Here is a 21,886-nt window from a genome sequence, read left to right as displayed (position 1 = left end):
ATTGCATAAAACAACACCTCCATGTGTCTGTCACATCAGAACTACGCAAGCTGAAGAATTTCTGTACATTTGAAGAAAGAACAAGACTTGTTTTTATCTTCATTCGGTTCAGTTCAACATAATCTCCTTAACTATTCACTTATCTCTTCCTGGAATCTATACATTTCTTCATCTGTAAATTGCACTTTAGTATGTGATTTTTGTGATATATGTTAAATATTGATCAGTGAAGCCAAGATAGTAAACATTCCATTCTGTAACTTGCATTTAATATCAGGTCTTATCACAATAAAACATCTCAAAATGTTTCATAGTAATTACTGTTAAGTGTAGTGGCAGTGTATTTGTAGAGGAATAAAGCAGCACAGCAATGTCCCACAAACAGCCTTAAGGTGCATGATCAATTTAACTCCAGAGGATTGTTGGCCAAGATACTGGGAGAACCTCCTTTCTCATTCTGAAATAGGATCAACATCCACCTAAACATCCACCTCAGTTTAACTTCTCAGCTGGAGAACAAAACCTCTGTTAACGCTGTGCTCCCCAAAATAGCCGTGGAGTGTCAGCCTGGACCATAAATTCCACGTCCTCCAAATAGGAATTGAACCCACAATCCTCTGCCTCAGAGGCAAGAACCAAGCTGGCACTAAATTAAATTATTTACACTTGTATTTCTCACACAGATGTTGTTCATCACAGACTGTCTCCACAAAACCCAAATGCAAAATAAGTCAATTTAGTATAAAAGGTAACACCCACGTTGTTTGAAACACATTCTATGTTCTCTTCGTAAGATATCAATCTACATCACAACAATGTTTTGAGCTGAAGGAGAAGCCTTATGTCTTGAGGTAATCCTGTGTCAATGACTTGTTGCATTTACAATACCAACTCTGGCCTCTCTGCAAGTTTCAGAGCCTCGTGCATCCCTGCAGCAGAGAGTTTGCGGTTGATATTCCTGTACCTGCATCTTAACAGGTTGCGATAGGTTGTCCGCAAATCTCTGTTGAAGAAAGCGTAGATGAAGGGGTTGATCAGAGAATTTGTGTAACCGAACCACAAGAGCGTTCTTTCCAGCCAAAGGGGGATGCAACTGCACTTAACACCACAGATGAAAGGCCTGGCAGTGGAGAGTATAAAAAATGGTAACCAGCACACAGCAAACGCCCCCACTACAATGCCAAGGGTGGTTGCCGCTTTCTGTTCCCTTTTAAAGATCGACATGTTTTTCCTGTCGTGTTTCAAGAGTTGCGAAAAGTTGACACACTCTTCCGACTCTTTGTGTGGTTTGAGGCCTCTGGCAGTAGGTTCATCCACAGGGTCTGGCCTTGGGAACCCGGCAAATGTGTGTTTGGCAGCGCTCTTCTTAGCAGCTTTGAAAATCTGATGGTACATGAGAAGCATGACTGACATTGGGATGTAAAACGCCGCTGCGGTAGAATATATGGTGTAGCCAAAATCTTGGCTGATCAGGCAGACCTTCCCATCATTGACATTCTTGGCCCAGCCAAACAGGGGCGGTAGGGTTATAGATGCCGACAAAAGCCAGACGCACAGGATCATTTTAGCCATGCCTTTTCCATTCTGTCTGACTGGATAGGTCAAAGGTCTTGTTATTCCCAGATACCTGGAACAAAACAACAAAGAAGTGGTAACTGGTGATCTCTGCCATAAATATAACTGCCTCGGTTCAGTAGCAATGAAGAGGTTAACTCTATTTGTGTGACATCCACCGACGCTGCTATGTGTTACTGCAGTGAGATGGTACCAAATTTATGCAGCCATGTCTCCCGACCCCAGTAAAATAGTTTGCTTTCAAAGAAAAAAAAAGCTAATGCAAACATTGAAACTGATTTTGATATTGATGTTTTGGCAACACCTATTTTAGTGAATCGGTCTCGGTTTGACAATGCCAGAATTCATCTTTTCTGTCCCATCACGCTGCATGGCTGTGAGAAATAGTGACACTCGAGGCAAATTACATGTTATCTAGCAGCTCGTCAGCTTAATGTTTGCTTTGAACAAACATGCATCAAAACGATGGGGGTAACTAGAAATTGAACAATGCCTCATGATCATTGCATGTCGATTTAATCATCTCCTTGAAACTCAAGTGAAAATAAATCACCATTGGGGGTGCATCAGCAGATTGTACATAAGTATTCTTTGTGCAGCAACTCCTTAATCTTCGTGTAATTTTGTTGTCTGTATTTTCTACGAAGGTGTATGATGCAGCAATTGATTTGTTATTAACTTAAGGACGCACCAAATACCATTTAAAATGTCCCGGAAAATATTTATATATTACTGAAAGATCCCATCGCCGGAATAGGTTTCTATTGACTTATCTGTAAAGAAAGCCTAAGTGTTCGGATACAACTTAACCTTCCAAAACAGGTCAAGCAGCATAGATTTAATGTGCTTTCACTTTCACTCCAGACACAAACGTGCACACATGACTGCACAGAAATGCATATGCAGATATTTGTCAACATCTTGATCCAGAGTTGGCAAAAACAATCAGCCCCGACACATTTATCCTCGCTGAACTTCTGTGTGAATTTTCAATTGGGTTCAGGCTGATTCCCTTACTATAGGAAACAGATTCAAATTCAATTTCCACAGAGCTGATAGTGGCACAACAGAGCACCTGCCTCGGTTTTTGCATCGGAGACTCCTGTCAACGGGGTTGAATATCTTCCGAAATGGAAACCTGATGGAACCAGTGGAATTCGGGCTGTTCCCGACGTGTTGCTAACCGGGTTTGATAAAGTGGCATTTGTACAATATACATTGCGCGTTGTGCAATTGTCGCCCTTAAGAATCTTTCTAAAGGTATTCAGAGTGTTGCTGCAAATTTTAGAGGCGTTGCTGCTGATGGCAAGTTGTTGGGTGGAAACATTCTCTCCACCAACATAGCCTTTATCTACATTATATACTGAAATCAGAAAAAAATACAATAGATAAATGAAATATGAAGTTCACACAATGTTTTATTTTAGAATTTAGAGTAAATCAGATTTTTGGGGAGGGAAATTGTTTTAATGTTTTGCCTTCTGAATCCATTAACCCTTTACCTTTATTGTACAAAAATATATGGTCAGAGAAATACTGAAGAAACCGATACATAGGAAATTGTAAAGAAACAAAGTGCAGATGTACAGAAATGTGTAAGATTATGTATAAGTTAACCTAGACATTGATATACTGTAACGTGGGTTGGGAAATTGTGGGTGAGTTGTTATTCATTGAACAGTTGTAATGCCCAGGAAAGCTGCCAAGAACAATGAAGGCATTGCGGGTCGTAACAAGTAATGATTTCAGACTTCCATGGTGATATATGTATTAATTATGGATGTGCCTTAAAACACAGTGTCCTAGTGCATGATTATGTTTTAAATGGCTTTGCAATATATGATTCTTTGCATTCTTCCAAAACAAGTGTTTTTTTTCAGTTACCACTTCCTTCTCTGTAAATTTGTGTTACATCAGAAAATCGAAACTTCACTTTAAGTGGTCTTTCTTCTGTTGTCAGAAGTGAGGCGTGAATTTGAGAAGTCAAATTTGTGGATTGTGGATTTCCCTTCTAAACTGTTCTGACATTGGTTTCCTTCATCTCTAAGGATGATTGCGTATGAGAAAAGGATCATTACTTTAATGGCATTATAGATTGCTTAACTTCAGTAGTCTCTTCAAAGTATCCATCAAGATCAAATGATAAATTATTCACAGATCTATTTTCATACGATAGGAACTATATTGGAGTGTCCCAACTGGAATTCCTAAGACTACGTATCCAGCAGGAAATCTCACTTCCTGGATCTTTTGCAACCATTTAGCCACATATTAAGAGCAAACGTCAAGAAAATCAAAACAAATCTGCGATTCTTCGCATTACTATAAGGTACTCTTTATGATTCAATGCTTTCAGAACACCAGCTTGTGTAAAATTTATTCAAAAGAAATTTCAGCATAATCATATTTATGTATATATCAAATGCCAGGATTATTATTACATTATCCATCTGGCTGAAGAAGATGTAGCGAGTGCTACCTTTCATTTTATGTGTGAATGTTGTTACTTATTGATTGACAACACTATCAACAAAGTAACTCACCAAAGGTACAGTTGCTCTTTCAATTTCTACAGTTGTTTTCTTCTGACCATTTGAATTCCACAATGTATATGTATTTGATTCTGTTTCATGTGATAATCGAAGATCACGGATGTGTTGACCTACAGACAACTATGTAAATGATTGAGAGCAGTGGATTGTATCCCTGAAAACAAACAGCAGAACTATCCTCAGTGTGCGCCTTAGTGCTGTAAGGAAAACTAAGCCGTTTCTGCAAACCATGACTCTGCAACAAGACTATTTTTCTGCTAATGTTAAGCTTTGGTAAAGCTTCACACACTTCATGGCTGTTTGCGAGACATTCTTCCTATGTGAAAAGCGCTATATCAAATGCAGGGATTTTTGTTGATTTGTAACAGAGACATAGCAATAAATACTATGCCATGGCAGCTAGAATGATACAATACAAAAACAGTAGAGTGTAAACACAAATATGTAGTGTAGGTTGGTTTGAAAGATGTGTAACGTATTCAGCTCAGAATTTATAATACCTTATCGTATTTTTAACATGTCTGCTTTGCTTAAATGAGGATACCTGTAATCTTGATATAAGCCCTCAAATTATATCTCTTGGGACGCCCATATGATCACTTCCCTCCCACCCCATCCTCCATTCCCTTGCTCTTTTATCTTCTAAAATTAGGTTAGCTGCATAAATGCAAAGTATTATTTATTATTCACCAAAATAAGGTTCTTTCCTTTAAGATTCTGCTTATTTTAACATTCTAGGATTCTCTCCTTTTACTCAGGTTCCAATTCAAAACATATTCAAGAGCAAATTTGACAGATATTTAGCAAAAAAAAACGATTGAGCGGTACAAAAAATAGATTACTTTTACTTTGTATCCTGCCAAATGGACTGTAGTCGTACTTTGGGTGGATTCCGATAATGTTTCATTGCTTTGTATGCTGTTGGTGTGATGTACTGCAAACCTGAGGGCTTACACGTGCATTATCAATAAAGCAACGTACACAGTATTCAGCAGTTTATATTAAGACCAAGTGGTGAGCACTTTAACAAGGGAAGCTGAAGGCTTTGCGACATGTACACTTTCACTTTGTTTCAAGGCCTTTTTTCCTAAAGCTCTGCCCGACACAGGGCAATAACATGGCGAGATGTGCGCTGGTGCTGTGAACAGTAAGACCCACAAGATATTGTATATGTGTGAGCCTTATCGTTCACAACACCAGTGCACATCCCGCAGCATAGTATCAGATAGCTCACAGCAGACATTTGTCTTGTATAAAGACAAGCACAAAGGGTTTTATTCAGTGCATCTTATTTGTATTTGACAAGACCTATAATGTGCGTTAGAAATCATATAGCCAGTTCATGTGTTTCCTCTTTCCACAACAGGACATCACTGCAGGGAATTTGACAGCAAGTAAACCACAAATGCAATCGGCCTTATACCATTGCAGCTAAATGCTGGTTCCTGGCTTTGGGCATCGCGTTCTTGCATTTCTAACAACGTCTGTGTCTTGATTGCTTCAATATTCATGAAGTAATTTTATAATCACCGTTACACTGCACAAAGAATATACAGATTTTAAAAAAAAACCAAAAGTTTAAAAGATTCAAGATCATGAAGTTGAATGAACGACACTATAGCAAATATCAACGAGGAGCTGAACCTCTCCCTCAAAGATTAATTCAGTCTACGCCGTGTACATTAATTCCCCGTAAGTGAACACTGCATCCAGGTTACCTGCAGAGGAAGTCGGTGTTCAGCAATATTTTTCTAACTGAATCAATCGGTGCTGAGTTGTGCTGTTTTGGCAGTAAATAAGTGATGAGCAAGAACAGTGAGTGCACGTTTTGCTGACTGTCGGGAGAGTTGCCTTCCGCGTAACAGTCTGTGGTTTCTAACAGCTGACGAACTGCAACAAAGTCCGAAGCGATACCAAGTGCCCAGTGGCGTGGAGACCGTCCCCGCGTGTGTGGGGTGTTTCGGGATGAACTGCGAATCACTCCGTCGCTCTGGTGGTCGTCGGGGGTGCGATCGTGTGTGCGCAGGACTCGGGGGTCGGGGGGTGGTGGTGGTGAGGGTGTGGGGGACCAGGGATGGAGGAACGTGGGGACGAGACATCCCAGAGCCGCTCACCTGTCTATGCTGATAACGCACAGGGTCATGATCGAGGCGGTGCAGCACATCACGTCCATGGCGATGAAGACGTTGCAAAAGACTCGTCCGAAGACCCACTCCCCACCGATGAGGTCGGTCACGATGACGAAGGGCATCACAGCCACCGCCACCGACAGGTCCGCCAGAGCCAGAGACACGATCAGGTAGTTGGAGGGCTGCCGCAGCTTCTTGACGAAACACACGGAGATCAGCACCAGGCAGTTGCCGGCGATGGTCAGCAGAGTGATCAGAGTCAGGACAGCGCCGATCAGCACCTTCTCGGCGTGGCCGTAGGAGAGCATTTGCTCCCCGCAGTCGGTGTCGTTGGACTGCGACGAGGTGAGCGGAGTCGCCCGAGCGCTGGGGGTGGAGTGCTGAAGGATTCTCAGCAGTTGAGGACCCGAGGAGCCCGGTACCATCCCGGGAGGGCTGAGATCCTGCAGCGTGTGCCCCAGCGGGCGACACGACCGACCGAGGCTGCAGCTGCTGTTGATGTCCAGAACCATAGCGTTGTCCGATCCCCAGTTGCCACCCGAAGCATTCGGTTTCCCGGTGACTTCTGAACAGAAGTTCAGAGAAGGGCGGAGAGATGTGGAGCACCGCGCACAGCCTCCATCCGCGCACGGCGTGTGCAGCCGGTGCTGTCTCTGACCTTCGCTCAGTCTCTCTCTCTCTCTCTCTCTCTCTGTGTGTGTGCTTCTGGGCTAAAAGTGATGCAAAATTAGCATTATTATTTTTTTTCTTAGATGCGCAAATGTTGCAGGAGGAATTGGCGTGGCGACGAGACCCGTCGGGAAATATCACACCGAACGCTGTAAGGGTGGGCGGGAGTGGTGGGGGTGGGGTGGGGGGGAGGGGAGGGGGGGTATCACGCGAAATCTCTTATCGGTGTCTTTTTTTCGCCTTTTGTGTCTCGAAGTGTCTTTGCGGTGAGAAGTGGCTGAGCCTTTCGGTCGAGAGGAGCATTCGCAAACCACACGTTCAGCTTTAAGGACTTGGCGTGACGTGCGGTCAGGAATGAATCCACGCACTGTCTGTGTTAGGATTCCTCCTGACATCCCACAGCTCACCCCAGAGGGTGGGTACCAGGATTATTTGCCCTGTTATCTGCAGTGTTCACAATTCAAAGCCAAATGTACACCTCCCCCCCCCCCCTCCCCCCCCCCCCCCCCCCCCCGACTCCCCCTCTCTTATTACAACATATGATCGTGAATTCCTTTCGAGGGCACAATGTTGAAGTGATGGATCCTTGCATTAGATATTGGTACCCAGAAAGAAAGTCCCCCCACATCCACTTTCCATTCGCCTTTCCAATTTAGTGCAGGATTCCCTGGGAATATCTAAAATTCTTCAATCCTTTTGTTTGTTTGGTCGTTACTACCGAAGATGTTTCAGTAAATTCACAGAGGGGGTCACAGAGTGGAAGGATTGAAATGTGGTTTCAAGTGTTTAACATGTCGGTCAAGTGCCTGGGAAGCCAAGCAGTTAGGATGTGCCTGGTGTGTATCTCAAAATAAGGGCGTGCGATCATTCCAAAAGGATCCCCTCATTTATCTCTTCAAATGAATCACTTATCTCTTGAGAATACAGTTGTAGAGACAAAATAATAAACATAATAATTTGGTCACTCAATCTGTGGCTGTTTGTGGGACACTGCTGTGTGCAATTGGCTGCCGGGCTTTGCCCACAAAATATACAGTCGATTCACTTTACGGTATATCCCGTGGAGCGCTTTGAGACATCTCGAAGACGTGATAAGGCGCTATATCAAATGCAAGGATTAATATTATTAGAGTTTTCTTCTGTTGTTAGTTCTGCTGTTGGTAGATTTGGGGGAGCACAGTTTCAAAACCCGGTTGGACAGACTAGGAATATTATTTGAAAACAGTACTTTTTGCATTATTGCATAAACATGATAAACGATGAGTGATTTAGACATTTGTCCCTCCTTTATAAGTCTTGTGTTTTTTTTTACTAATTTGCCTTCATTAAATTAATCTGATTTCTCACAGATAAAAGTAATAAATAGATAAATAAAATATATAAACGTAATTGCAAGGAGCAGAGGACAGCCTATATTCTCTCAACAAAATCTTTTCAGCACTTTCCTTCTCAGAGAAATACAAGTTGTATGAAATATGCAAACACATAGAGGCACCTTGATTGAGTAATTGTTACCTTAGGTATGACGCTTGCTTTAAAAGGATAAGGAATCTAGATTGGTTGCAGATAGGGTCTAAATGGCTGCATTGGGGATAGAGATTTCTTCTTGATGCATTGTATGTATTCCATGTTAAACACAGAAAACTTAGAATTCTGTTGCTCTCATGATAGGTTGCAGCACTGTTACTTTCTAAAGAGTGGGAAATTTTCTTTGAGTAATAGTGGTTATTATTTGGCTACTTGGAGAAAGGCTAGTTTAATAATATTTGCTGTTTAGATTGCGCTGGTTATATATTCTTTTTGAATTGTTCTGAATACACTGGTCATAAACTTGCGGTGCCTGTTTAGCAATGTAATACAAAGACATTATCTATCTTTCGATCTGTACAAGACTGAAAGTAAATATCAAATGAAAGTACAGGAACTGCCAGAACACATTTCATTGGTATCTCTTTATTAGACACCCAGACCATCCATCAATTTCCAGCTCAAATGGTATGCTGTTAGTTTTAAGTTAATAAGTTAAATAGTTGAATGTATCTCATGTTAAATTAGGACTCATCATCGCATTCATCATATTTTTCAACAAAGTTTTCATTTAATCATCTTGCAGTAATTGTCCTCAAGGCAATGTTCTGATCTGGTGTTTGCCCTGAAATTGTTCCTTGCCTATCATCCAGTTTGTTGAGCATTTCAGGATCCCGAGCTTTAAATCAGGCAGATCTTGTTTTGAATTATCAACATAATAACTATTGAATTTTATTACAATAATTACATTTTAATTTATTATATTGAATTATCAATTAGTGGAGCAAAGATCTGCCTTACAATTCAGGAGACCTGTTATGCTGGGAAGCTTGAACTCTTTCCCCTATTTGTAATTTATTCTTCCTCTTTTATTAGGTTCCCCTAGACCAGGGTGGTCCAACTGGCGGCCCGCGGTCCACATCCGGCCCAGAGGATGATTTAATCTGGCCCAAGAACCATTTCTAACTTCAGGCTGCCCGCTTCCTCCCTCTCCCTGGTCACCCGTCCTCTCATGGCAGCGGCAGGAGCCGACTGTTGGGAGGATGCGGTGGGTAAGGAGACCCACTTGCCTTCCCCTCAGCTTGAGAGGGCCTTCCTAACAGCACATTGAGCTTCACGGAGTGGAAATAAAGCCACGAGTTGCTGCAGTCTGTGAGGGAGTTCCTGTGGAGCTGAGGGGCCTAGACAATCCATCATTTCCCAGCCAAGATGATAAGTTGTAAACTAGGCTTTTGTCAACGTTGATTGGTACGAGATATGTGAGAATAGATTCATTCTTGGTCCTCCGATTTTTCTCGCTCCTCTAGTACAAAGTCCTGTCCACTGCTACCCAACTCCCTCTTTTGCCAGAGTTGAGATTAGCAATTTTCTCAGCAGAGAATCATGAAGTTAAACTTGCTACCACTCGGGAACATTGCATTATCTGAAATTATCACTACATTATTGAAATCTAACATCATCATGTCCTTATTTGAGTACAGTTGTACTCCATGATAATGTAATAGTGCTCCAATAAATATTCAGACGTAATAAAAATGTCTCAGCATAATATCATTCAGCAAGTATGCTCACTGAAAGTTTTAGCAATGGCTTTTTGTCTGCTCCCAGTAAGAAATGAGAGAAAAATGTAAAAATTAACCCTAACATTTTACTAAGTTACCCATCCCATGAAAGTTAAAGTAGTTGAATCTAACATTACTCACTAAACCGAGACACACAATCTAGAATTTAGTCCTCGTTTCTGAAAAATATACCAACAGCATGCTGACACATCAACACCCACATAGCTCAGACTGGAAGAACATACGTCAGACCATCCGACTAACAAAATTTGCAGTTAGTCAGATCAAAACAACACCAGACATTAATACTGTGGATCAGCGCCTTGGGACATCCTTCCAAAGTGAAAGGCGCTATACAAATGTAATCTTGTTGTTGTTGTGGACAGTTGCAGGAAGGTGCACACTGGCACAATGAATATTTACTGGAGCTATATGCCAATAATGGCTATATGCCAATAATGGCTGACAAGTGCTCTGAGATGCTACCCAGTGTGAAGGGTGCTTTATAAATACAAGTTATTGTTGTTGCTATACAAGCGACTCTCCAACGTACACTTACCTACTGCACTCATATGTATTGTATACATTAAACGCAATGTATTAAAACACACTGTAATTCAAGAACAATTCTAGTTTAAAAAAAGTTTGTCATTTTTGTAAGTGGCTAGGTCTGAGACATGTTTCAGTTGGAACAAAAACTATTGACAATTGAATTATTTCAAAATTGGGAGCAATGTGGTTATGTTATGTATTAAAGTGATGTTTTATGTTACTTTTGCTGCTTAATTTGTCCTATGATTTTATAGTACACTTTATCTTTCCAAACACATTTTATACAAGAGTTGGGAGCAGTTTAAAGATTTGTGGGATTAGTTTTACTCCAATGTTTGAATTTGCAATTGTTTGAAGGAGAATTTCAATGAAGGATCCAATGTTTCAGCAGAATGTTTTGAAACTCTGGAAGGCAATGTGATCATTAAGCTTGTGAAGTGATTTTCCGATGTGATTTTCCAGTATAATATTCCTTCCATTTACCATATGACTTGTTACACCTGCAATCAAGCACAAAACATGGAGATCTTAATTGAAAGAAAGTGTTAGACAACATGACATTTGGAATTGGGAAACTAAGAATTATCACAGTACTTTGGATGAAGGGCAAAAAAAATCCACACAGAAATGATCTAAATTCTTTTTGACTGTGAATTATCAATGAAGCTTGTCTCATCTGACACACTAACAATAATACTGAGAGCTAGCACATGGAATTACAATACATTAATTTAGCTGCTAATGCTGGAATTGGAATTATTTAAGATGTGACTTATTCTGTAATCATCCCACTCTGTTTACNAAAAAATAGCTTTATGGATTATATTCATGAGAAGTACAGTTTGTTCTGTTTCTAATATATGACTACTGACAAACCAAATTATTAGAAATGTGCATAACCTTTAAAAACACATGGGAGCAGTATTTCAGGGGGAAAACCCAACCACAAACAGTCGATCTTCAGTGTTATCAGATGGCTTCTGTGATCTTGGCTTGAGACAGCGTTGTGAGAGCATAACATTTATTACTTTTAACAAAGCTGGTACATGACATGAAAAGATTAAAGGAGGAACTCTTTTATATGTGCAAAGAGAGCGCCATTATAGATCCCAATTGCAATATTGATTCTTGGTTGGCAAATATTGTTAAAGGCTTTAATACAAATTACAAATTTACATGCATATACCTTCTTTCATGTCAGGAGGACAGCCCAAGGTGCTTGACTGTTGTGGCTTGGCAAAAATATTAATTTAGCATGTCATTATATTGTTCAGCAAAAGCTGAATAAGGTGCAGGACCCTTGAACTTTAGAAAGTCTTCTCTATCAATTACATAGACAATATAGAAGTATTGTGTAGTTTAATACTCAAAACTTAAAATGCAGAAAAACAAATGTAATTTAGAATGGTTACTTTTGATGTCACTTAGAAGTTATCGTCCCATTGAAAATAAGAAGACAACACAAGATTTCTGCTGAAATTGGCAAACTCTGTGTAATGTAATTATATCAAATAATCTAATCTCAAAAAATCTAATAATAAGGTAGCAGTATCTATTGATAGATTAGTATAGGAAATCACAATAAAGCATTATGTTCTTTGATTTGATTAGTTATCAGAGATCTAGTAACCATGTATCAAGAGACATTGTCCTACCAAAAGTCTGCATTATGTTACAAATTTGACACATCACCATGTATTAATGTACATCTGTGTTTTGAAGGAGTTTTCATCAGAAGAAAAGTGCCTTTGTGAGTCCATTGCTGGAATAAATGGTTAGATTTTGTTGAATTTTATGATCATAATAATCCTTGCATTTGATATACCGTTTTTCAATTAGGAGGACGTCTCATAGCGCTTCACAGGATTTACTGTAAAACGTAGTGACTGTATTTCGTATGCGCCTGATTTGAGCACAACATTGCTCCAGTTTGTTCCTATTTAGACACAATTCTTAAAAGATCTAGTGATTATTCATGGAGTCAATTAGTGAATCAAAATGCTATTTTTTGATAAACAGGAGAAAAAAAATCCCCGAACCCATAGATAGTTTTGCAATGTATTGCTGCATGTGGAAGATAAAATCTGACATGAGTGCCCTGTGGAAGAGGTGGAGAAGTGAGCCACCTCGTGTTATTATGTAGAAACAGCAGTCTTGCAGCGGCCATGCATTTGCAGAACACACAGTATTTTGAAAGAAAATCTCCTCCAGTATTTTTCTGTTTTGTTATGTATGCCACATGAATAGCATCGTCATAATAAATCTTGTTTTATTCTGTAGGTGGATGGTACAGATACAGAATGTCCAAAGCTGCTCTAAATATGGCCAGTAAAAAAATAAGCATTGAATAAGGCAGAGGGAAGGCACAGATGGTGTGTGTTTCTTTGCATCCAGGAACTGTAGACGCTGAAGTTTCAAGGCCCTATCATAAAAATGTAGCCAAGATAAAATCGTCACTCTCTTCAACTGAAGAGCCTAGAAGAAGCTCAGAACTATTGGTCAATCACCAATGGCAAATAATAATAATTATCCTTGCATTTGATATAGCGGCTGAACACATATTCGAGATGTCTCAAAGCGCTTCACAGAATATACTGTAAAGTGAATTGACAGTATATTTTGTGGGCAAAATGCAGCAGCCAATTGTGCACAGCAATGTGCCCCAAACAGTCGTGGATTGAGTGACCACATTTTTTTAAAGGAATTATTACCCCTGGAAAAGTGATCCGCCAATGGACTAACAACAGGGTTCCTACTTACTGCTAGGAAAACAGAGGCGTGTGAAGTAAGGAAACTTGCCCAATGTTGCTCACTGCCTGGGAATCAAACCCAGGTCCTCTCACTTGCGAGGTGAGTGCTCTAACCACTGAGCTCCACTGTGCTAGTCAGTATTTTCACCACAAATGCAAACCCAAGTGAATTTAAATATTTGTGTTAACTGCAAAAATAGAAATATGTCTTTCACCTTCAAATACAGTCACTGAACTATGCAGTACTTTGCAACATTTTGACATGATTAGATCTTGTATCAAATACAAGAATTATTATTATTGAATGTTATTCGAAAAGAAATTTGTTGAATTCCAATGCTCAAATACAAAAAACGGTTTAAAGATACAAGGCAAAGCTTCAAAATGAAAGTCTAAGTTGAAAGTCAGTAGTGTTGCATCACTCAAATGGTGTACGTGACTGACTACAGGAAATGTGTGCTTTTGGACATAAATACAGTAACTCATTGATTTTCTTTACTAAACAGAACTTTTAGAAATTTCTACTGCTGAGAAATGTATACTTTAGTTTCAGGGTCACATTGTTTGAAGGGCATTTTTTGTCAACATTTTACAAACACAATTTTGCCATACGTTTTGTCCTGAATACAATAGCATCTTGCCGAAAATAAAATGTTTTATTCTCATTTCTGTCTTCTTTGTGAGTCAGGTATTGCAATCCAGATTTACCAATGAGGGAATCATTTTATAAGTTTTCATGGACACAAGACAAACCAAACTTATTTGATTCAGATGTGCAATGTCACGTGTTCAAATGAACACATTTATGGAATATAGTTTTATGTCTTGTATACTGAATGAGGACAGATTTACAAGTCTGTAAAATACTTTGGCTTTTTGCTTTGCACCAGCCGCTTCATGCTCAGAATGCTCAGAAATGTGTTCCGAATGTTTGGTTTGGTTCTCTCATGTGGTTAGGTACATTTAATGTAACCAGTTTACAAATTACATTTGTATAGCGCCTTTCACTTTGCAAGTCTGTCCCAAAGGCGCTGGAAATTTAGGGATTTGCACCTGAGCTGGGGATCGGGGAGAGTGGAGGGTAGTGGGGAAGGAGAGTGACCAAAGGCACGGTTGAAGAGAAGGATCTTGAGACAGGTCTTGAAGGAGGCAAGAGAATGGCCGAGGCGGAGGGACTGTGGCATGAGTTCTAGAGGGTGGGGCAGAGTGGCTAAAGGCCCACCAGTCAATGGTGGGTGGGCCAGGCGAGGGAAGTGTATTAGGAGCCCACTGAGCGGAGGCAATGGGCAGGTTAATAGGGGGTTACGAGGTCACAGAGATAGGGGAGAGCAAGGCTGTGGAGGGCTTGGAGAGTGAGGACCAGGATCTTGAACTGTATCTTCTGTGTGATGGGAAGCCAGTGGAGTTGGGAGTGATAGGGTCACGGAGCTTGGTGCGGGAGAGGACATAGGCTGCAGAGTTCTGGGTGATCTTCAGCTATGGAGGGAGGAGTTGGGGAGGCTAACAAGCAGGGAGTTTGCGTAGTCGAGCCTGGATGTTATGAATGCATTCATGAGGGTCTTGGCAGTCTCCTGGCAGCCTTCAGTGTGAGACAGTGGCGGAGCCGGGCGATGTTGTGGAGGTGGGGGAAGACAGAGCGGTCATGGCACAGATGTGGGGTAGAAAGGATAGTTGAGGGTCAAACAAGACACCAAGGTTCCGGACTTGCTCAGTGAGTTGGAGTGTGCTTGCTTGGATGGTGATGCTGTCAGTGTGGAGGTACTGACGGGAGCCAAGCAGGAGGGCCTTTAATCGTAATAGTTAACTGATTCATCACATTTGTTTGGACAGTTAGGCTCCTGTAAAATTGTAATGGGCAAATTGTAAACAAACAAAAATGCATTTGTATAGCACCTTTCATGTCAGGAAGACATCCCAAAGCACTGGACAATGAGAGGTTTGCATCCGAGCTGCGGGTTGCAATCAGCGAGGGGTGGAGAGCAAGGGGATGAAGAAGGGAAGATGACCAAACCGACAGTCAAAAAGGAAGGTCTTGAGATGAGCCTTGAATGGAGGCAAGGGAAGGGGTAGTGCACCATAAGATTGGATTTGAAACAGGTGTGTACATTGGTGAAATGAACATAACATTGAAATAAACATAAGGTTTGTCAAAGTCCAGAGTGCAGAATAATATTGACTCAACAAACCAGAGAGAACTTACCCTCTTGTTGGAGTTTGTAACATGGTTTATAACTAATGAATAATGTTTCTTTTCATTATCATGCATACAGCACTTTAATATTTTTAAAATTTCCCTCGTCATATATCGTGAACAATATTTTTTTTGACTTGATAAATAAGCATGAGAAAAGAAGTTTTATGAAATATTGTATACCATGTATCTAAGAGCATTATTTTAGTCATTGCTCCTATGAAGACATTTCGGTATTTACAGGACAATCATAAACCTTCTCTCTAGAGCAGGAGTTCTCAAATGTTGTCATAGTGAGCCTCCCTGAACTAAAAGATAAAATTGCACCTTGCTGTAGTTTACCAAGACAGCACAAAGAACTGAAAATCCTATACTATAACGTAGAAGGGCCATTTGATCAACACAGTTACAATAAGTGTATGAATGTCAAAAGTACTAATTTTATTTCATAAAGCACTTTTCATGTTATCTCACGGTTCTGTTCAAAAAGAGTACAGATCGCAGCTAAAATAAAACTGCACAAATATTTTAGGAAATTATAATGACGAACGATTATAGATTCTGTCAGTTCAACGTTGTTGCGTGGTTTGTTTGTTGGGGAAATGGCTTTGCTGGGACACAGAGCCAGTCCCACAAAACCCGTGAATGTTGAGGTATGTAACTGATGCCTCCCTGGTGCACACCCAATAGTTTGAGAACTTCCGTCCTAGAACATGTTACCTGAAAACATCCCTCAAAAGAAAACAGAAAGAGGCACGTGGAAAGGTTTCTTTTCAAAGAGCCAGCACAGACACGATGGGTCAAATGGCCTCCTTCTGTGCTGTAAAATTCTATGATTCTTTGAAGGTGAATGAAAGGTTACAAAATGTTTGCTCTTTCAGTTCCCACCACCCATTACGTATTTGTCTTTTGTTCAGTTTGTTCATCTATATTGTTTATCATTATCTGTGGCCTTTCTATCTCTATGCTATCATTGTAAAGGCAAAATGAAGACAATTTCACCACAGTGCCAGCTCTATAATACAAATGTTTTCATGACAGAAAAGAAACAGCTTTCTTCAGTATTCAATGTATTGCAACATGTATAGCAGGTTTCACTCAGGAGCAGTTGAAGAAATGACAATGAAGTACTACTTCACAGCCAAAGTGACAATACCTAGACATCTGTTATTCTAATGATAAGGTTGACACAAGTCTTTGTATAAATAGATAGGAATTTGGTAATATTTATGAATTGTGATAGATGATTTCAAAGGAAAGTTTTTTTGAGAAAATCCCTTGGTTTTGTTTTCAAATTCTCTTTAACGTCGTGTAAATATTTTATTTTTGTTGCTGGTTCTCTCAATTTGCCCTTGTTATCTGTGAAAGTAAAGATAAAACAGTGGATAGCATACGATGATGCAATAAAATAATAGTCCAAGAGTTCAAAGGTAAGAGGAAGGATAAGAATGATGTCCATTGGTTATGTACAAATACCACTTTAAACTGGAGATTGACCCACGCTTAATTTTTAACTTATTTAATAATTGCAATAATAGCAATGGTAAGAAATAAATTCAATTCTGATGGAGTAAATGGGATAGACCGGTCAGCTCGGCTTATAGGCAGGACTTGGAAGGCTAGACCAGACTCTAGGCACTGTACACAAATTTTGTCTGCTCAGCTCTTGTTAAACCTGCAAACCAAAGCCCTAAAGGGTAGAGATGTCCTAGCTGGACAAGTAATGGGAAACCTGCCTAGTGAGCGCTACCAACTCCAAGCTGTGTAGTTTTCGCTGATTGAATACACTCTCTATACTCTCTGGAATTAGGTAAGCAGGGAAACATTGCCCATTCACTCCATTTATACAGAGAAATGTATAGGAGACATATATATGTTTAACTCTCAGTCTGGTTTGGATATTCTTAAGCATGGTGATGGGTTTCCATGTGTACCAAACACCCAGCTGAACAAAAGTAAATAAAATACAACAATCCAGAGTTAAGAGTTTGTCACCATGGAGAATTTAAATACTAATATGCCTGGAGTCAGATTAGTTTCTCAGAATACATTCAGAATATCAATTTATTAGAGATTTTTAACTGGACTCAAATTATCTAATTTGTTTATTTGATTGTTTATGTAAAGCAATAACAAAATCCCCAAATCTAATGGCATAAATAAAGTAACGGTGAAATATCATATGTCTGGGATTTAGAGTGCATGGTTTGGTTTTATCTAGCATGTTTATAATATGTCTTCTGATCAAATGCTCAGATCCTCAGACACTTAGTTAAATAATTCAAAGATAAACCAGACTTGTCTGTATGATTTTAAGCCAATGACAATTTTCAGCCGCTGCAGGTGTTACATTCTAGACAATTCTTGATTCTCAGAACAGATTGTGACAATGACTTGTTTCCATAATTTTTCAACTGCTAAGCAGACTTGTTTGTCATTATAAGCTTCCTGCAACACCCATTGAAAATGTAGCCCTTTTCACTAAAACAGGAAAAGCATTAAATGCAAGAAAAAGAAGATTGAATGCCGGATTGTCATGAAGTGGAATGTTTTATCTCCGTTCCTATCAGCAGCTAATTTGCCATTAATTCAGCTTTAAAGCTGTCTTTCTAGAGAGACTATATGCCTTCTATTGTTCATTAATGACAGGCAGAAATGCAAGCAACCCACCATGTTATTTAGCTTTGAATTGTTATTAACGATCTTTTAATACAATTTGACAATAAAGACAATGATTGGCACGCAAAATAAACAGAGTAGCTCTGCTTGTAATTTTATTAAAAATGTTACTGGTGTCATTAAAATATTATTTTATTCATGTTATTTTGTGTAATTGATTATTATAAAGCTATTTAGAGGTTTAAAGTCATTACCTTAAACAGCTGTAACAACAGAAGATGAAGTAGCATTAAAAAAGGGAGTTCAGAGATTTAAAGTATCCTGGAGCTTTGATCCACAGCTGTCTCTGGACATATTTTATATATTTTTTTAATCTCATCGAGCCTAGTAGTATTAGTATTTCAGAAAATATTACTCGAAAGGGTACTGTATCATGTTTAATCACATTTTCCTTTATTTAATATAAACACTGTTTGTAGCCTTTTGTTAATGGTTTACAACATGTGCAATGAATTAGAATATTCCACACTGCTGTCACCCATTTCAGAAATCGTTGCAAGAAGAAAATTCTCTGAAACGGTTTCAAATGGTGACTGGTATAATGATAACCCATTATGCATTTGTCTTTTGTTCAGTTTGTTGATCTATATTGCTTATTATTATCTGTGGCCTTTCGATCACTATGTTATCATTGTAAACATAAAAGGAAGACAGTTTCACAGTGCCATCTCTATAAATCAAATGTTTTTGTGGCAGAAACCACAGCTTTCTTCAGTATTCAATGTATTGCAACATGTATAGTAGGTTTTACTCAGGAAGCCCTTGAGAAAAGACCATTTCAGAGGCAAAGTGACAATATGCGGAGTCCTGTAGCTTAGTGGTTAGAGCACTCGCCTTGCAAGTGAGAGACATGACTTCGATTCCCGGCAGGGCGAAACAATAAACAAGTTTCCTTACGCCACACGTCTGTTTACCTAGCAGTAAGTAGGAACCCGGTTATTAGTCGATTAGCAGATTGCTTTTCCGGGGGTAATAATTCCTTCCCCCCAAAAAATAAATCGCTCACTTCAATCCACGACTGTTTGTGGGACCTGCTATGCGCAATTGCCTGCCACGTTTCGCCCCCCCCCCAAAATATAGTCAATTTACTTTACAATATATTCTGTGAAGCACTTTGAGATATCTGGAAGACATGAAAAGGCGCTATATCAAATGCAAAGATAATTATTGTAGAAATGTAACACTAGCACATAAATTCAAACAAACTTTAAGAATCCTTAAGCGGGGAGAGGAGGATGTTGTCCAGTATTTCTGGTTTGTAAAAAGAAATATCCTGATGCAAACATGGCTTTATGCTGCCAGACGGATTCTAAAATTGGGAGCCTTTTCTATCACTGGTACTATGATTGTAAACACCAACACAAGTAGAAATGTTTTCCTTGGCAGAAACTTAGTTCATTCCTTCAGGGATTTAATGCATTGTAACATGGCAAGCTTGATTCAGGAGGTCCTGAGAGAAATTATGAATAGTTCATGAACTTTAGAGCCAACATAATAACACCAAGCATTTCTGTTAATCTAGGAGTAGCATTCACACAGGTCCATATAATGTAAAATAGGAATGTGGTGATATTTATTAAAATCTTCACACCCTATTAATTAATAGACCATGTAGAAAACTGTTGCATCACACAAATAATTACACCCCATGGAATAATTAACTGTCACACAAAACACCAAAATTAATAAGTAGCAAGAGCAGAGCTCAGAACTATAATTAAATTAATTTATCTCAAAATTTAGATAACATTTTCCATTTTCTATTGACCCTCTGTAGAATTACATTACACCACTGAAATTAATAACTGAAAAGCTTTTATGAAAGCTCATCATAAAGGTAAACATAATAATCCACAATTTAATTATCTTCTAAAATAAGTTGTTATATTGATACATTGTTATTGTATTGGATATAAACAGCCTTCCTTGTTTCTAATAGAGTATATCAGAGACATCCTATACACAAAATAACAGGATTTAAAGCATTTAATAAAGTAATAAAGTAATTGTTTAGTGTCATGATTTCCAACTTTACTACACTTTACTTTTCTTTACTATCTTACTGGTAATGTAGATTATTATATAAGTATGTAAAGCAACTAAAAATAGGCTACTCCTGTAGCTCAGTGGTTAGAGCACTCGCCTTGCAAGCGAGAGACCTGGGTTCAATTCCAGGCAGAGGGCGAAACCTTGGGCAAGTTTCCTTACTCCACACAGAGCCTAATAATAATCCCTCCAAAACCAAAAACAATAATAAATTGGTCACTTTCAATCCACGACTGTTTGTGGGACACTGCTGTGTGCAATTGGCTGCCGCGTTCCGCCCATAAATACGTGGCCAACAAAGCTTGTGAAGCGCTTCGAGACGACGGGAAGACGTGAAAAGCGCTACATCAAATGCGAAGGATGATTATTATTACCACTCCTCCTCCTCCTCCTCCTGCTGTTGGAGGCACCGGGCAAATTATTTTAATGTTCTTCGGATTGCATTATCAGGTCGGAACACCCGGTCGCTTACGGTTTACAAGGAATAAAAAGACCTGTGCAGTTCAGTGATTGGCACAAGCGTTTGTTGAATTCAAAACCAAATCGGGCAGAGTGGAGGTGATGCCTCGTGTCCTGATGGTGCCTTTGCCATTGCAAATTGCTCCATCTCCTCCTCCTCCTCCACCACAGAGGGTGTGTGTGTGGTGGGGGGGGGGGTGTGTCTGCGGGTGGCGCGCATGCGCGGTGGTGGAGGATGACGTGTGTGCGCGTCGCCGGCGGTGACCGTGAGTGACCTCAGCGCGAGCCGCAGCGCCAGCCATGGAGGAGCGGCGAGGCGGAGCGGACGGCGGCGGCGGCCTCCACAACGGCTTCCACCCGTCGGCCCCCGACGCCCCCGGCCGCCCCCGGCCAGGCCCCGCCGACCAGGAGCGCGAGCACGCCTCGCCCGCCAAGAAATGCCGCGTCAGGAGGAGGATGGACTCGGGCAGGAGGAACAGACCGCGTAAGTGAAGCCACGCGAAGCCGCGGAGAGACACCGACACCCACCCCCACCCCCCCCCACCGCGCCCGCCCGCCCGGGGCAGGCAGTGGTGGGAGCCGGAGCCTGAGCTGCAGACCCCCCCCCCCACTATACCCCACACCCGGGGGGGCCCTGGTGGGTGGAGCTCGCCGTACCGACACCGAAATGAATGGGTTCTGGAGCTGCCGTGTTTAGTGGCGGAGGGGAAGGAGACCACCGCGATATTGTGTTGAAAGATCAGTGTGTGGTCCTGGTGCTGCTGCTCCTGGTGCTGCTCCTCCTGGTGCTGCTCCTCCTGGTGCTGCTCCTGGTGCTCCTCCTCCTGGTGCTGCTCCTCCTGGTGCTGGTGGTGCTGCTCCTGGTGCTGCTCCTGGTGCTCCTGGTGCTGCTGCTCCTGGTGCTGCTCCTCCTGGTGCTGGTGCTGCTGCTCCTGGTGCTCCTCCTCCTGGTGCTGCTCCTGGTGCTCCTGGTGTTGCTCCTGGTGCTGCTCCTGGTGGTGCTCCTCCTGGTGCTGCTCCTGGTGCTGGTGGTGTTGCTCCTGGTGCTGGTGCTGCTCCTCCCGGTGCTCCTCCTGGTGCTGCTCCTGGTGCTGGTGGTGTTGCTCCTGGTGCTGGTGCTGCTCCTCCTGGTGCTGCTCCTGGTGCTGGTGGTGTTGCTCCTGGTGCTGGTGCTGCTCCTCCTGGTGCTGCTCCT

The 21,886-nt window shown here is 40.9% G+C and overlaps 1 protein-coding gene across 1 annotated transcript; it reads right to left on the bottom strand.

Moving 5' to 3' along the window:
* Positions 1-760: 760 nt before the first annotated feature.
* Positions 761-6,768, bottom strand: LOC103182623 (5-hydroxytryptamine receptor 7). The gene is made up of 2 exons (XM_007899694.2): positions 6,242-6,768; positions 761-1,627 (listed from the first exon to the last, which is right to left on the bottom strand). The coding sequence occupies exons 1-2, from the start codon at positions 6,766-6,768 to the stop codon at positions 880-882; spliced, it is 1,275 nt and encodes a 424-aa protein (XP_007897885.1). The 3' UTR covers positions 761-879.
* Between the last annotated feature and the right edge of the window lie 15,118 nt (positions 6,769-21,886).

This window comes from Callorhinchus milii, unplaced genomic scaffold (assembly GCF_018977255.1).
Source record: "Callorhinchus milii isolate IMCB2004 unplaced genomic scaffold, IMCB_Cmil_1.0 Scaffold7, whole genome shotgun sequence".
NCBI classification, from domain to species: Eukaryota; Metazoa; Chordata; class Chondrichthyes; order Chimaeriformes; family Callorhinchidae; genus Callorhinchus; species Callorhinchus milii.
The sequence above is the reverse complement of the archived record's forward strand: the minus strand, read 5'-3'. Positions and strand labels throughout refer to the sequence as shown.